Here is a 16,623-nt window from a genome sequence, read left to right as displayed (position 1 = left end):
TAAAGACAGATAAATACTGTTACAGACAGGTCAGTATTGCTAGAGATAGGTCAGTAATTATACAAACAGGATACAACGGCTACAGGTCAGTGATTCTCAATACAGGTTTCTACTGTTCCAGAAATGGTAGCATAGCATTGCTATCAATACAGCTAGTATAGAGTACAGAAATCCTCTGATGCTATTCATTTTAAAAAAGGCTTTAATTAAAAGCAACTATTAACTCCCTGGTTAGACAGGTTAGAGCGGCTGCAAATAGTTCTTCCTGCTACAGACAAGTTAGTAATTCTAAAGACAGGTCCGTACTGTTTCAGAGAGGTCAGTAAAACAGGAAGGTCAGAAATGCTACAGACAGGTGAGTACTGTTGCGAAACAAATCAGTACTGCTACACTCAGATCAGTGCCGCCACAGCCAGGTCACTGTTACAGACTGATATGTACTACTACAGCCAGGTCAGTAACTATATAAACAGGATACAATGGCTACAGACAGGTCAGTGATTTTCAATACAGGTTTTCTACTGTTCCAGACAGGGTAGCAATGCTACAGACAGGTCTGTCATTTTCCAGACAGCTTAGCAATGCTATTGACAGTCATGCTATGGGCAGGTCATAATTGCTTTAGATAGGTCTGCAATTCTAAAGACAGGTCCGTACTGCTACTGACAGGTCTCTATTGCTACAGGCAGGTTACTCCTACAGAGTACAGAAATCCTCAGATGTTAGTCATTTAAAAAGATTTATTAACTCTCAATACAGAAATCTTAAAATTCGTATTAAAATATACAATGGAATATAGAATAATTATTATTTAATAATTATTTATTTTTTACTTTCTGTCATGTAATTCTATTGGGCCCTGTGATGCATTTCCCTCGTATAGCCCAAAGTGATCTGGATGAAGAATAAGATCATTATTCTTGATGACCCACGCTATCGCATGTTCAGCAGCCAGGGCGTGTGTACCCTAGAGATACGGAAACCCAGTCCATTTGATGGAGGTGTCTACACCTGCAAAGCCATCAATGACCTTGGGGAGGCCCAGGTGGAATGCAAACTGGAGGTGAAAGGTGAGTCTGGGTTCCAGTGCCAGTTATGTACTTCACTGTAGTTGTAAATAATGGATAGATAACTATTCTGTACAATGTTAGATGAACAGTTATGCTGAATTTCTTTAGAACACTACTCAAACTGTTGGAAAGTTTATCTAAGTCCATTCTTACCTAGCATCTGTGTCACGCAGGAACCAGAAGTAAATATCATAGCTGTTTTTCATTCATTATCTCATCTTTTTGTGCTGGTTCCTGTTTATAACATTAATATACAGTTAAAAGTTTATCATCAGCTTTAAACATGGATCCTTTGTTGTCAGACCACACAATTTTTAGGTCAACTAACGTGTTATAATAGAATGTCTCAAAGTAATAACAGTAAATACTTTCTCCTTTCCATCACTTTGGTCAAAGTTGGTCTTGGTTCCAGAACTTTGTGGCTTATCTTTACTATTGTTTGAGAATTCCAATCTGGCCCTTCAGTTCTTACCACTGATGAGTCTGCATCTTCTACAAACTCTAAAGGTTCACCCCTGACCTCTATAGGTTGTTTTGGGATTTTTCTTCATACCTTTTACAATGTTTGTCATGAACTGCTGATTTTCCTGATGAACCTGACCTGATTCTTTATTCTTTATTTTTTTATATTATTTTTTTGACATTTTATTTTGGTGTATTGGCATTATTTAAGCAACAAATGTAGTCTTTACAGAGTCAAAAAGATTAGATGTTTTGTCCTATTAATTGTTTAAAAAATAAATCCAACAGGGCACACCTACACAAAAAGAAGTCACATGTTCCAGTATCTCTAATCAATAAAAAATAAGCATATATATATATATATATATATATATATATATATATATATATATATATATATATATATCTTTTCATCTAGTCAATTAAATGTCCTCACTATATAACAAAAATAAAATACTTTTGAAGAATAATGAAGTTAATATAATGTCATGATTCTCTGTACACATTAATTTTGTGATAATGAGAAAATAACTGCTGCTTTTCACTTCCAGATTCCATAGGTGAACCTGCTCAGTGTAAATTTCTGAATCTGTTGACCTGTTAGCAAAAGGATTCAGGTGTCTCACTCTTGAAATGAGATGAGATCTGAGGTCTTCTACTTTTAATGAAGATCTTTTAAAGTTACAAGGTCTTTGCATTCATTGATTGAGGGCTTGGCGCACTCATGCTTCTTGCCTTGCTTTCACTTGGCTTTTTGAATCCTTTTCCAATTTTAGTAAATCCCCTTATCATTACTTAAAATATATAGTATTCAAGTGGATTAGTTCAAAATGCCATACACTTTCACATCACTTTGTATTCCTCTCAGCAGATCGCTGTGTCTTAATCCTCCATGTTAAATTTATAATGACTAAGTCAGCGATGCAGCCTGACACACACATAACTCCCTCACTTAAAACACAGGGTTTAACCCCCTCTTCTCTTTTCTCCCCAGTCATCACTCAGGAATAGTGAATGTGTTATTCTCATCTAAGGTAAGCTTTCATATGGTTTCGGACATATGAAGCTTATTTGTATCATTCATCCTGCAGCTTTTACTAATCCTGCTTTTGCTGATTTGGGAATGTTGGTTAGAGTGTCATTAGCATCAATGCTATTCATCAGTGATATGTATGTAAACTCGAGACAGTTTTCTGTAGTCCTTCCTGCATGCTATTAAATTACAGATCATTGGCCATTGTGTGTGAGCAAACTGTGTGTGTTTCTAATGAATGGATATCTGTACCAGTGTGCTGCTTCTTGCATGATCCCTGTTTCATAATAACTGTGCTTGTGGTCACATATAAAATGTTCCAAACAGACGAGGAGTAACTTTCTCAGTCTTGAGTCAGCTGTGGTCACACTTTTAGTTTTAAATCTAGTAATTTTAGACCAAGCACACACGATATACTGCTATAACATTACTTTAGAGGATACTGTGCTCATAGTTTCATATAGTGCCTGCTTTTTTACCGATGTCTTTCTTTCTTGCTTTATGTCCTTCTGTATTTATTTGAAATCTACCCTCTTAAAATGTGGAAGGTGCATTTTGGACACCCACTGCACATCACGCCACTGCACTATATTAATTAGTGTCGTTCTTTTTCTCATCCATATGCTACATGCTTTTCCTCTATTTCCTTCAGGAGGCTTTACATTCATTGAGCTGATGAAGCGTGGTGTTCCCTTGCATCTTATTGATACGTACGTGAAAGAGACAAAGTCGCCGGAGTTGGAGAAGAAGGGATCTGACTGATGGGATGTACAACCAGTGCCTTCCCAGTAATCCCTGTTGTTAGAGCTCTTTAGTGACATGTGTGACCATTCTTTGGTATGGCATGCGGTGCCCAGACATGGACCTATAGTACTTAAGAAAGGTTTGCTAATGGCTAGCTGTATGTCAGGCTGCTTTCCCCTAAAACCCTGCTCAAGCAAAGATGCATGTCTTCAGCAGAATTGGATCATAGCTTCAAAATATGTAAGACACAAGTAAGGTAATATTGGATGGCAAATATGTTGGTCCAATGTAGTGTTTTGTTTCACGGTCAAAAAGCATGCCTAGCGGCTACCAGTGAATTTCGGTTATTTATTGTTTTATTGTTGTTTCATTTGTCCAACATTTCTCCCTCCAATTAGTTTGGTGAATATATATATAAAAAAAGAATTATCTGTGCAATGTGAGATTGTAAAACAGCAAAGCTAGGCTTTCTGAATAATCAGTTATACATTTGAAGTGTTTGCCTTGTTTGTCTATCAGATTTGGTGAAGATAAAAATATCTATCTAGTAAAGGAAGTAGCAATGCTGCATTTAGTTGAATAAACATCACAATAATAATAAAACTGTGTTTCTGTGTGTTTTTAATAGTATGGTTCCTTTATTTTGTTTTTGTTCTTCCATATTGCATTGCTTTAAGATGTCTATTGAGTGCTTCTTTCCAGCATGGTCTGACCGGTTATCATCTGCCAAAACATCAGTAAACTAGTCAAACTGGTAGATCATCTTTTAACAAAGCAAATGGTGAGTTGTTTTTCAGCTTCTTTATTTCCTAATTACAATGTAATTTTAGAAGTGCATCACATTTGTGTTCTTGTGTACAAAGAATGCTGTGTACAGTACCATTTAGCATTAGTAGCAGAAATTCAAGAAACAGTTATGAGTGAAGATGATTTACCAGGTTGTTCAGATCTGGATTTCCCACCAGGGATGTTATGCCCGGTTCACACCTGCACTAAGTAAGCTACATATGTGAACAGGGTCCAATGAGTCTCAAAGACTCAATGTCATTTGATCAATTAAAAGCAATTAGATCTGTGGTGGTCTGGGATGCATATGTCCAAATAACATCTGTAGCCTGAACGCAAAAGCATGTTGGAAACGTTTGAAATCGTTTCAATCAAAGTGAACATTTGGCCTCAAATCACATAACTGATCATTTACAAACGAGTTGATTTCAATATAAATTTCTTCAAATCATATCTGCTCAATAATGCTTGTGAAATTGGGTTTTTCGGCAGCAGAGTGCAAACATGGTGGCACGTGGTGTAGTGGTTAACGTGGTCACCTTGCACCTGCAGGGTCTGGGTTCGATTCCTGCCTCAAAGTCTGTGTGGAGTTTCTCCCCATGCTGGGTGGGTTTCCTCTGGGTGCTCCAGTTTCCTCCCACAGTCAAAAAAAGGAGAAATTTATATATATATATATATATATTGCTCAAAAGTTTGGTATCCCCTTCTAACTCCATGATCGTTCCTGATTTTTATTTCTTTCCACGCAGTAAAATAATGCTGAAGGCATCCAAAATATGCAATAATCTCTTTTGAAGACTTAATGTTGAGATGTATCTGTTACTCATGATCTGTAAAGCCTTCATAACGCCTCTAATCTGAGGTGCTGCTAACTCTAAACGAACTTCAGAGCAGAGGTACGCTTTGTTCTTGTCGTTCCTGGAAAGGTCTTCATGAGAGCCAGTTTCATCATGTTGTGGGTGATGGGTTTTGCAAATGCACTTGACGATACTGTTCTTGCTATTCCAGACCAGCAGACCTCTGTGTCTTACAATAACAACTGACTGTTACATAATTAGGTAATTCTAAATGTGTTATTTTATAGTTTTGAAATCCACAGAATGGTTGTAGAATGTAGGAGGGAAAAAAAGTCTTAGAATATGTGTGTCTATGTGTGCATGTGTGTGAGTACGCCTGTGTGTGCACGTAAGAGTGTGTGTTTAATTTTCCCGGCTACTTTCACTTCCGCTCGGTGATTTCCTGCTCTCTCAGCAGCAGTAGCAGTAGCAGCAGTAATAAACAGAGACTCGGGGTAAGTGTTCGCTCCGCTGCGGGGGAACGGCGGCTCTCTACACGGAGCTGTAGCCGCAGCAGTCTGCCGTACCTCTCCGCTCGACGTGTTACTGGGGGTTAGAAGCGCGGAGGTCGCGGTGCGGGGCTGGGAGTGTGCGGGGCTGGGAGTGCGCGGGGCTGGGAGTGCGCGATGCCGCGCCGCTGCGTGTGGCCGGAGCCGCTGTCCCCGCTGCAGCTCCGGCGACTGGACGAGCACCGGTACAGCGCCGAGGGCCGCTCCTTACTCGAGCCGCCGTGTCAGCTCTACTGGAACTGGCTCGTGCAGCAGATCCCGACCTGGCTCGCGCCCAACACGCTGACCATCACGGGACTGATCGTTAACGTGTTCACCACCATCATCCTGGTGTTCTACTGCCCCACTGCCACAGAGGAGGTGAGTACCGTGGGCGACTCCACCAGCCCCTCTCTCTCCCTCTCTCTGTCTCTCTCTGTGTGTCAGTTTGGTTCAGCAGGACTTTAGTGGACTGAGTGTTTAAATCCATCATTGCTGGCCAAAAAATAACATTGTTGCAATTATAGACGATTGATTACATTATTAGTATCAGAGTGTGTAACATCTCCCCACTGCTGACTCAATACTGTCCTCTCAATACTGTCCTCTACACCACACTGTATCACCATACACAATACAGAAAACAAAACCACACACTCATACACGTTATATACAGTAGGGTTTATACTTCATACCTGAAGACCAAGCCCTACTTGAAGATCGTGAAGTTATGATGAAGCAGGTTCTTTAGCCCTCTGTAAAGTTTGTGGTTTTTGACTAATTGATACAAGTTTTTTGCTAATGGACTTTTTCATTTCTTTCCGTCACCGGTCCGGTGGGCGTCCTTGTGGTGGTTTGGAGTTAATGGGCCACCAGAACACTGTCCGAGTCGTCCCATGGTTGTCGAATTGTCACGATATATATAGTTTGTATATATATATGTATATGTGTATATACACATATATACTATACTGATAAAACACAAACAACAACAAAAACTGAGAAGCAACCATTGTAATGCCTTGTGTATAATAAACCGTGTTTATTACATACAGTTTATTACACAGAATGTGTTGTAATTTCAACTTTTCAGTAATTGTTGTTTGTGTGTTTCTCAGTAGTGCTTAGGTCTTTATGTGTGTGTGTGTGTGTGTGTGTATATGTGTCCTTGTATGTGTATGATGGTGACGATGTTCATACATTATTGTAAACAGCTAACCTTTTACTATCAGGGTTTAGTGACTGTTGGGGCAGTATATCTCCGTGACGTGCACCATCCGGGGTGTACTCCCACTTTGCACTAATGACAGGTTACTCTGACGTGTACCACACTGTAGTGTTGAGGTTCATTTCTTCACTACAGACCACTGCAAACATCTCAGTCAACTTTGATGTTTTGAGGTTAGATACCTAATCCAACACTGCGGCATATTGCCGTGTAGAAAATATAGGAAAGCAGTGTGACAGCGGATTAATGTGAACATACACACAGCGTACTGCATCTTTTGTACAGACAGAGTAAACAACTTTCTGTAGCGTAGTCTCAGTATCACTGGCTCTTCACCTTTAACCTTATGATGTTATGACCCTTATGTCATGATGTGCACAAAAGTCCATATTCCATGATTGCTGATTTATTTCTACAGAGATCAGCAGCTTTCCTATCACAAGTTCACCCACCTGTTGGGAGCATTGAGAGATAAAAGCCAACCTTTGTCCTCATTGGCCAAAAGGTCTGTAGACGTTACTGTGACGTTTGCGACAAAGGCGTGGGATCAACACTTGTTTGTCTTACAATAGCACATCTATTTGCATACGGCTGTTACTAAATGTGTAAATGACTTCAGAATTTAAGGAATGTACAGGAGATAATGGAGTGTATAAGGCAATGGCACAATGTTAATTTTAAACTTTTATATCAAAGGTGTGTATGTACTGGCAGGAATGGACAGAAAAGGACAAGAGATTTGACATACTAGCAAATCGGCTCAAAAGAGTTCACTTAACATTATATGTGCATATTTATTCATAGAGTGTTACTGAACATCATGTAAGAACATACAGGACTATGTATAATAAAGGAAGTTGAAATAAGCAAAGTGTATTGCAAAGACAGTGTGTTGAATTTCAGGACCAGAAAAACCAGTTACAGATTGGTACAAACCCAGAAAAACCCACACATGACACAGTGGAAACAAATGTCAGAGTACTAAATGAGGACAATGTTAACAAGGCTTTCTATTCCACTGCTTTTAGATTAGAGTATAAAATGATAACTCCGTTCTATGACAATCCTCACTACAGATTTAAAGCCTTAAAACTGCCAGCGTGTCAGACCCTCATTCATAATATTTACAAAGCTAGGCTTCGCTCCGAGCATACAGTACGGGATAGTTAATGAGTGAAATGTTGGAGCAGTGGGTACACAGCTAAATTTCCTGCCCCATATGACCGTACAGTGGTTATTCAGGTCCAGTTGGACTCGAATGAACTCAACACTTGGGGTTTGGTTGAGTAACACCTCACAGCTTCAGGGTCCCAGATTGATACAGTATATTGATGGCCTGTACACTATAATGATATTATCATCCCTACACAGTCTTATGCGAACTGTTACAGAATACATCTGTAGCAGTTATTGCTCCCAATATACATTAAAAGAACATCATTTTCTGCAAATTGTCAATTTATTCAGCAAATTCATCTGGAGTGATGTGTGCAGGTGTTTCAACTCTCCAATATTAACAGACACTTCCTGGAAGCTCCACCTCCTTCACCTATTCTCACGCACTCCTGCTTTCTGTCACAGGAAATAGAAAAATCATTGTGTTTATGCGGGACACCAAAAAAAACAAAAAAAAAAGAAATTTGGCTGAAAATGGTCCCAATAAATCTTTTCTGGGTGAAAGAGACAAATACAGGACAATTGGTGCAACTGTATCAGTACTGGTGGCATGGTGGCTTAGTGGTTAGCACTGTAGCCCCACACCTTCAGGGTCCGGGTTCTGTGTGCAGATTGAAGACATGAGAAATAAGGCTGCAGATTAGGCTAATTGGCATTCCTAGATTGCCCGTAGTGTGTAAATGAGTGTGTAAATGAGTTTGTGTGTGTGTGTGTGTGTGTGTGTGTGTGTGTGTGTGTGTGTGCCCTGCGATGGGGTTAGGATCCCATCCAGGGTGTACCCCACATTGTGCCCTAAGTCTCCTGGGGTCGGCTCCAGGCCCCCCGCGCACTCCTATACACAGGATAAAGTGGTGTAGACAGTGCGGGAGTGAGTGTACCAGTACTACATGTAGTATGATTACACAAAATCACTAATACACATGCAGTGATAACTTATACAATATATCCTACGCATGGAATAGTTTTTTTTCAGGTAGTACAATATTGGTTTGTGATTAGTAAAAAACAGGAGTGATGTGTAGGTAGTAGTAATGTAATAATAATACACTAAAGCATGGACGATTCCTCTGTCTCTCTTTGTCTAGGCTCCTGCATGGGCTTTTATCCTCAGCGCTTTAGGTCTCTTTATTTACCAGTCACTAGACGCTATTGATGGGAAACAAGCCCGGCGGACCAATAGCAGCTCGCCCCTGGGAGAACTCTTTGACCATGGCTGTGATGCAGTCTCTACAGGTATTCCTCTTCCATCAGTAATAAATGCTTTATACTAGGTGTCCTGAAATTTAAAATCATGTACCCTGCACTCACCATGTCTAATGAGATGAAAAAAGCCTGGTTTTGTGTCAAACTGTTGGCAACAGCTTATTAGAAACATGAGCTCTGACTGTATATGACCACAGGAATGTCGCTAGTCCTAAAGAGAAAGCATATTATAAAAACCTTATACACAAACTACAACTGTGTTTCTAGCAAGAAACCATTCCCGTTTTGCACATGACAATTTGTGCTTGGAAATGCGCTCTGTGTGTCCTTGTATCAGGTGTTAAAGCCGGTGTTAATGATTATCATGCATAATCGAAAGCAAATTATCCTGGGAGCAGAATCGAAAGCAGCACCTCTGCAGTCTTTTGTAACATGTAACAATCCATCATCTATTCTGTGTTAGATCATCCCAGGGAACTCAGGGCACAAGGCAGGGTACACCCTGGATGTACTGACAACTCAGTTTATCTTTCTATTCAATAACATGCATGCTTTACAAACTCCCTTTGCTTTTTTTTTCTAAAGAAAATGTCTGGATGCAATTCTAATACTTCAGTCTTTCCCGCTTGTTCAATATGATGTCGCTCAGGAAGTTACTAGCCAATTTCTGGCATTTGTTTACTGTTGCTGGGAAAAAAAGGCATAACACTATGATATCAATTCAATGTGATGTCACTCATTTTGAGCTTATAATTTCATATTATATTATATTATAACTACTGTATATAATAATTATGTACAGTATAACTAAGGAAGTTATTAGCCACTTCTTCACATAAGGGTAAACCCTCGCCACAGCTGAACCATTTGAGATATCATGTCTTGAGATCATATGGGCCGGTCTGATGATAGCCGTCTAAATCCCTCAGTAGTATATCAAAATCACTTTGGTGCATTTGCTCATGCAGTTAATGGCGGCAGATTCAAATTTTTCCCCCAATTTTCATTTGTCATTCATTTGACTTTTTCAGCATGTTAAGACTCCGCGATGCTGCAAAAAAAAGTAATAAGCTTTAGAAGAACAATGGGGCACTTCACATGCCATCAGCACTTTAAAAGCATCAGCACTATCAGAGCTATAACAATCATAGTGATGTCATAATGCTTGGGAAATAATAATTATACTTAGAGAAACAATTTTTAATTTTTTTATAATTATACTTGGAGAAACAATTGGGCATGATGTCATAGTGCTTGCGCCCTAATAATCGTTAGGGAAACAATAGGGCCCTTGTTTGCTTTCCAGGGCAACATAGGCGAAGGTTACTAAATAATTATAAGGTTATGTATGAGATTATTATTAACCCCATAAAACTTATTATATACACCTATTGTAAGGTTAATAAGTGATTTATTATACATAAATAATTTCTTTTTTTTATTTGAAGGGCAGTGAGAGCCATACTAGGTAACAGGGGCCTCGCCCACTGCCATTAGTTCTTGATGGCATTGGCAAGGCAAAGTATTTTTCTTTTTCAATTACAGATCATAACATGTTCTACTGCAGTTTGTAAAGTATTAAAAATCATTTTTTATGTATGAACAGCAGTCCTTTTTATGTAAACATTTTGAGTTCACAGAAAATCTCTATCTTTGGTATAATCTATCTTTGATCGACAATCCACATCTTCCCTCCGTCATGCGATCTGATCCAGCATTTATGTGCCACCCCAGTTTATTCATATATAACACTGTTCTAATGTTCTAGTGTTTCCTGTGACACTATACGCTTTATATTTTATCTTTATCTCTCACTGTCACTGCCTTTCAAATGATCGCGTTAGCGTCTACACAGTGCACATCTGTTTATCACTGTACAACCACTGGCATCTGGCCGTTAAGCAAAAATATTTAGATATTCTAAGCTGAATATTTAGACAGTGTGTAAATACTCAGAAGCTGCACACATGTCTGTGGGATATTGCCCTTTATTTGCCTTCTATGACCTCTGACTCTTTGACCTCTGTGCAGTTTTTGTCGCTGTGGGAACATGTATATGTGCCGGCATTGGCAACTACCCTAACTGGATGTTTTTCTGTGGCTTTGTGGGCATGTTCATGTTCTTCTGCGCTCACTGGCAGACCTATGTGTCTGGAACACTACGCTTTGGCATGTGAGTACACACACACAAGGGAATAACATTTCAGCATTCAGTGCAAGTCCAGAATAAGGAAGATGCTTGTACTGTATAAAAATGACTTATTGGTATCATATTTACGATAGAATTTCTCTATTCACTCAGTCTCGATGTGACTGAGGTCCAGATCGCCATTATAATCATGTACCTGATGTCGGCCTTCGGAGGAGTGAGCCTTTGGGAGACTACGGTATGGCGCTACTACAGTACATGCACAAAAAAACTATAGTTCTGTTAGCATTCTCACACACACGCGCACACACACACATTCAGACACACATACACACCTAACAGACAACTTCTTGCTTATGAAGCTAGAGGACATTTAGGTCTCACCTCGGAAATCATGTGCCATTACATCATCAGTTACATAAAACTTCTCTCTCACTTCTGTTCTGTGCCTCCCATGGAGAATTGACAAAAGGTAAATATTGTTGAGTAAAGAAAACATCTGTAGTCATGATTTTGCCCAGCTTCAAGACCTGAAACAACAGACGGTGTTGTAAGATGGGGTAGTTAAATTGTCTTTTCAGTGATGGATGTGATTTGTTCGTTTACTCATTTTATTTATATATCATGCTAGTTGCCCGTGCTCGGCATTAGATTGCAAGCCCTACCCATCCTGGGCATCATCACAGGGTTTCTGTTGTCCACCTACAACTACTTCTTGGTCATCCTGAGTGGCGGCGTGGGAAAAAATGGCTCCACTGTGGCAGTAAGTGGTTTGTCTTCACTAACTGATCTTGTCAGTGGAATTATTTAACATCTGGTTTAAATGAAGATGCTTTATGTCTAGAAATAACACTTGATATTATAGTTGTAATGTTTTATCAATAGTAGTAAAAGATGCTGAGCGCTGTGAAAAAAAATCTGACCTCAATAGAAAATACACGGTTTTCGAACTGTTTTAACCAGCTGTTTAGGAACCGCTTTGAACCCCTTTGGCTTCCATGGCCTTCGCTCACTTGTGACAAGAGACAAAAAAAAAAAAAAATTATAAAAAAAAAAAAAAAACCCCTTAGAACCTCTGTTTCTAAACCGCTCATTCATGCTCAATTTTTACATCACTTAGGCCAACATGTGGCCTCTCTCAGGCTAATCTAAAAAGCAGTGCTCCAGCACCGACAGAGCTATCTGGCCCAGAAGCAGAGCACCGACTTCCCTATTCGAGTCAACACAAGGGATCATGTTACAGTGTCTGTGCTTGAGTGAGCCATGCAGAGGCCATTCGTTATGCCGCCTTTGTTTAAGTCACGCCCCCTCCACCCACACACACACACACATATACCTTGTGGGAAGTGTGTGTGGTATAAATGAGCCTATTTGACTATTTTGACCAGGAAAAGCAGTGCACCTTCTTTCATTCCCCACTCTATGATTTCTGCAGGAATTGTCTTATTTATTTATTGTCTTATTTTCCAGGAATTGTCTTATTCCTATTGTGTATTTTCAGTCCCATGACCTTATTCATCTAAAAGGCATAAATAAAGGAACGCAGATTTTATTAACCCAAACACTACCCTGCAGTGACACACCTGACATTTATTTAGTTGTTACTGTGTAAATATTTTAATATTATCATTACTCATAAATATTCCTAAATTACATCTATACATGTCTATAGCAAAAATTGCAGTAATATTTACTTCTTAGTTCATATTAATAAGTACAAAGCGGCATATTTAAACTAATCTGAAGTGAATCATTTTACTGGAAGAATACTAAAATAACAAAAACAACAGAGTCCGAGTACTTATGTGTCCAAGTATTTACTTCCCCTTTCTCTGATTACTAAAATATACATATTATTATTATCATTATTATTATCATTATTATTATTATTATTATTATTATTATTAGTTTATTTAAAAGGATTACAGTCAAAAAGTTTTCATAACAGAAAAAAGATCAAACACTAATTCCCATCATGTCTGTTCCTAGAATCGTTTCATACATCTGGGAGATTTATCATTAAATAGGGGGGAGGGTAACATTGTGCTTGACTGATCTGCACCATGTGATATGTGCAATTTCTTACCTAAAACAGAAACAGTGCTACAGGTACAGTTACGATGGATATATAGTTTTTTTATTTTTAGCAAAATTGACTTATTCCTACAAAGCAGGATTTAACTAAGAAAAAAAGATCTTTTTACAGTTCCTTTGACACCAGCACTGAATTCCTTAAACACATTTCTCTTGATGAACAGCTGATATATGTGGAGTAAAGTCAGAGATATGTAAAGTGAAGTCTAACCTCCACAGGACACCAGTGTGTTGTCTCCCGGCCTGCACATAGGCCTCATCCTTACCCTGGCCTTCATCATCTTTAAGAAGTCCTCCAGCCAGCTGTTTGAGCATCATCCCTGTCTCTACATCCTCACCTTCGGCACAGTCATCGCCAAGATCTCCAACAAACTAGTGGTGAGAAAACCTCTCTGAAGTGCACTCGGCAGTGAACAACATTTACTCATCTCTTTATGCACCAGGTCAGGCTTGCAGATGATCTAGAGCAACACCGGGAGTCCATCACAAAGCATACACACATTCACACACTCATTTATCATTTAAGCAAAAAACAAAACAAAAAAAAACTTGAAAATAACACCGTAAAAGCATTTGTGCAGAGAAAACCCTTAGGCTGCAATCCAGCATCCATGGAGAAACCTGACCTCCGACATGGGAAAAACACGCAGTGGAACACTTTATCCATATTGTCTCCAGTTCTTGTTGTTTATTGTATCAGTTTTTGGTTAATGTGACTTAACAATGTGATAAAGAACCAGCGCTGTTACCAATAACACCTGATGGCAATTTGGGCAGTAAAGGCAAAGCACTGTATAATATCAATTTAAACAATACGCACATAATAATTCATAATAATAATAATAATAAGTCATAATAAGAAGAAGTACATAAAAATGTTAACATCACATAATCTCTTTTCTGTTTGGATTCAAAAAGCATTTGGGCTGACACATCGTAACCAGTTTTTCTCATAATGTATCACTTCCTTTTTTCTCTCCAGGTTGCTCACATGACCAGGAGTGAGCTCCATCTCAGTGACACAGCCTTCATTGGCCCTAGCCTCCTCTTCCTCAACCAGTACTTCAACAGCTTCATCAATGAATATACTGTCCTCTGGATTGCTTTGGTAAGAAAATCAAATGCGGTATAGTTCTAAACAATGTCTCTTTTAAATCTGTAAAAAAAAAAAGAGAGAGAATACATTCTGAACCCAGTGGATGATATGATGGTTTGTATGTTTGGTCAAAAAGAGCCACATTCTCGGGTGGATGTCAGCCAGGAGTTCTGGTGCTCTGATCTGTGTAACACATTAAGCCTCAGCCTCCTAATGATCTGTTTGTGTTTGTGGTTGAACAGATCCTTTCTGTGGTGGACCTGACACGGTACTGCACAGGTGTATGTCTTCAGATTGCCTCGCACCTGCGCATCCAAGTGTTCAGCATCACCCCAAAGGGCCACACTCACAAAGACTGACAATTTGCCCGGCGGGAGGAGGAGGCAGGGCCAAGCGAAGACGCTGCCCCGCTTCTCGAACCAGAGCAGGAGAACCAAACCCAGAGCAGCCTTGACAGTGTAAAGACCGTTAAATAACTGAGAGACCTGAACTGAAGCAGTTCCACTCAGCCAGTTTTGAGTTCGTTAAAGCCACTGGATAAGAATCAGACATGCAGATAGAGAAAACACACCTGGGTGCTAACTTCCACCTGTCTGGAAATAGAGCAATGCATCTTACTATGAATTGAAGTATGTAGTAAGTAATCACGTAAAAAATTGACAAATTGAGTTCAGCTCCACGATTTAAAAGCAATGTAAAGTCAGCATTTTTTAACTTTTTTAACGAAGTGCCAATGTAAATCATTGTACACCATTTGCAGTGTTTTCATTTGGTAATCGTGCCCCAGTGTGCAATTCAGTGAACAATTTCCTACATATTTTATATCAAAAAACGATTACATTCCAACATTTTCATCAATTTTTCAAACCATTTGTGATCCCCCCCCTTCCCAAAAAAATCAGCTCCCCTACACTAAAGCAAATTCTTGTCATGTGATTATTCAGTGATTCCAGCGTTTGTATTTGTTGTATTAATTTGACTGGATTGGGTGTGAAATGAAGTCAGGTCTTGGATGAAAGAGACGTAATTGTCAGGGACTATGGGTTATACTGGGACCAGGATTGTGCTTGTGCTAAAAATAGGATGTTCCCCGACCTCCATCTCCAGCATCTACCAGTTTAAAGTGATAGTTTGTGGGATACGGAAGATAGACTATCCTGTTTCATGATGCACTCACACAACACTGCCTGCTTTGAATATCTCCTTCCAAAGGGCTAATCGTACAAATAAAGTTTAAATAAGTTGTGTAATAAACTTTAATTATTTTGCATTATTTGCAATCTTTATGTATTGTTATATTAATGTGAATTTTTGTACACATTTTTGATTGCTGAGATGTTTTTACATCCTTCGTTGTGAGAACTGTAATCATCTCATTATGTTTATTTTTTGCTAATGGTGTGAAAAATAAAAAAAACATTGAGTGAGAGAGTTCTGTGGCTGGTAACACCTAGTCAATAAGTAAGGGTATAGCAACTATAGGAGGGTCATCATGGCCGATTGGTTTAGCCGATAGACTGGAAATTCACTGGTGTCTTCCTGCTCTGGTCTCCCCAGCACCACCAAGCTGCCTCTGTTGAGCCCTCGAGCAAGGCCCAAACCACTTATTGGTTAGGTTATTCTGAGGTTGGTGAGATGATAGATGGATGCCAACTACCTAGTGTACAAGCATGTGGGGGCAGAGTTATGATCTGGGGTTGCTTCTGTTGGTGAGGTCTAGTTTCAACAATGTTATGTGCCCAAAAAAGTAAGGTCAGCTTGACTACCTGAATATACTCAATATATCATCATCTAATCTTGGAGAGAAATGAATGCAACTCTTAAATGGAAATAAATGTGACATTGCATGAGTTCATAAAAACAATGCCACGGCCGTCATCCAAGCATGTACAAAATGTATAAAGTTAGAAGGGCTCCAACAGTAGAATCAGGTTCCACTTCTGCCAGTTGAAAACAGGAATCTGAGGCTATCATGGGCACAGACTTATAATACCAAACTGGACAGCTGCTGATTAGGGGGAAAAAAATTAAATTTGGTCCCTTTTTAGAGCCGTGAATCACATTATAATTTGATCATAGCAATTTGGGCATAGCATTTTTTTATTTGATTAAGTTAAATGACACTAAATGCAAAATTTATTGTCCGATTTGTCGCAAGCAGGTATATTTACCCTTTATTTAGTACTAAAAGCATGTAATGAATATTGAAATATCTTGTAATCTATTGCTTGAATATCATGTCTTGAACAAAGTGATAA

General features: G+C 39.1%; 2 protein-coding genes across 2 annotated transcripts in view; both read left to right on the top strand.

The window, feature by feature from the left end:
* Positions 1 to 3,906, top strand: part of mybpc1 (myosin binding protein C1) — a 37,779-nt gene extending 33,873 nt beyond the window's left edge. The window contains exons 33-34 of the mRNA XM_053484865.1: positions 884 to 1,070; positions 3,218 to 3,906. Coding sequence (XP_053340840.1) covers positions 884 to 1,070; positions 3,218 to 3,327 — 297 coding nt within the window. The 3' untranslated portion in view covers positions 3,328 to 3,906. The remainder of the gene's footprint in view (positions 1 to 883; positions 1,071 to 3,217) is intronic.
* A 1,441-nt stretch (positions 3,907 to 5,347) lies between these two features.
* On the top strand, positions 5,348 to 15,783 carry chpt1 (choline phosphotransferase 1). The gene is made up of 8 exons (XM_053516162.1): positions 5,348 to 5,800; positions 8,909 to 9,056; positions 11,058 to 11,199; positions 11,329 to 11,413; positions 11,807 to 11,938; positions 13,489 to 13,647; positions 14,252 to 14,377; positions 14,608 to 15,783. Exons 1-8 carry the CDS (start codon positions 5,558 to 5,560, stop codon positions 14,722 to 14,724), a joined length of 1,152 nt encoding a protein of 383 aa, XP_053372137.1. The 5' UTR covers positions 5,348 to 5,557; the 3' UTR covers positions 14,725 to 15,783.
* Positions 15,784 to 16,623: the final 840 nt, after the last annotated feature.

Source organism: Clarias gariepinus, chromosome 2, assembly GCF_024256425.1.
Source record: "Clarias gariepinus isolate MV-2021 ecotype Netherlands chromosome 2, CGAR_prim_01v2, whole genome shotgun sequence".
Lineage (NCBI taxonomy): Eukaryota > Metazoa > Chordata > Actinopteri > Siluriformes > Clariidae > Clarias > Clarias gariepinus.
The sequence above is the reverse complement of the archived record's forward strand: the minus strand, read 5'-3'. Positions and strand labels throughout refer to the sequence as shown.

Excerpts from the sequence above, each read along its gene's own strand:
- chpt1 (XM_053516162.1), top strand. The coding sequence starts at position 5,558 with ATGCCGCGCCGCTGCGTGTGGCCGGAGCCGCTGTCCCCGCTGCAGCTC. Across the intron at positions 11,200-11,328 it reads GGAACACTACGCTTTGGCAT|TCTCGATGTGACTGAGGTCC; the intron begins GTGAGTACACAC and ends CTATTCACTCAG. Across the intron at positions 11,414-11,806 it reads TGAGCCTTTGGGAGACTACG|TTGCCCGTGCTCGGCATTAG; the intron begins GTATGGCGCTAC and ends ATATCATGCTAG.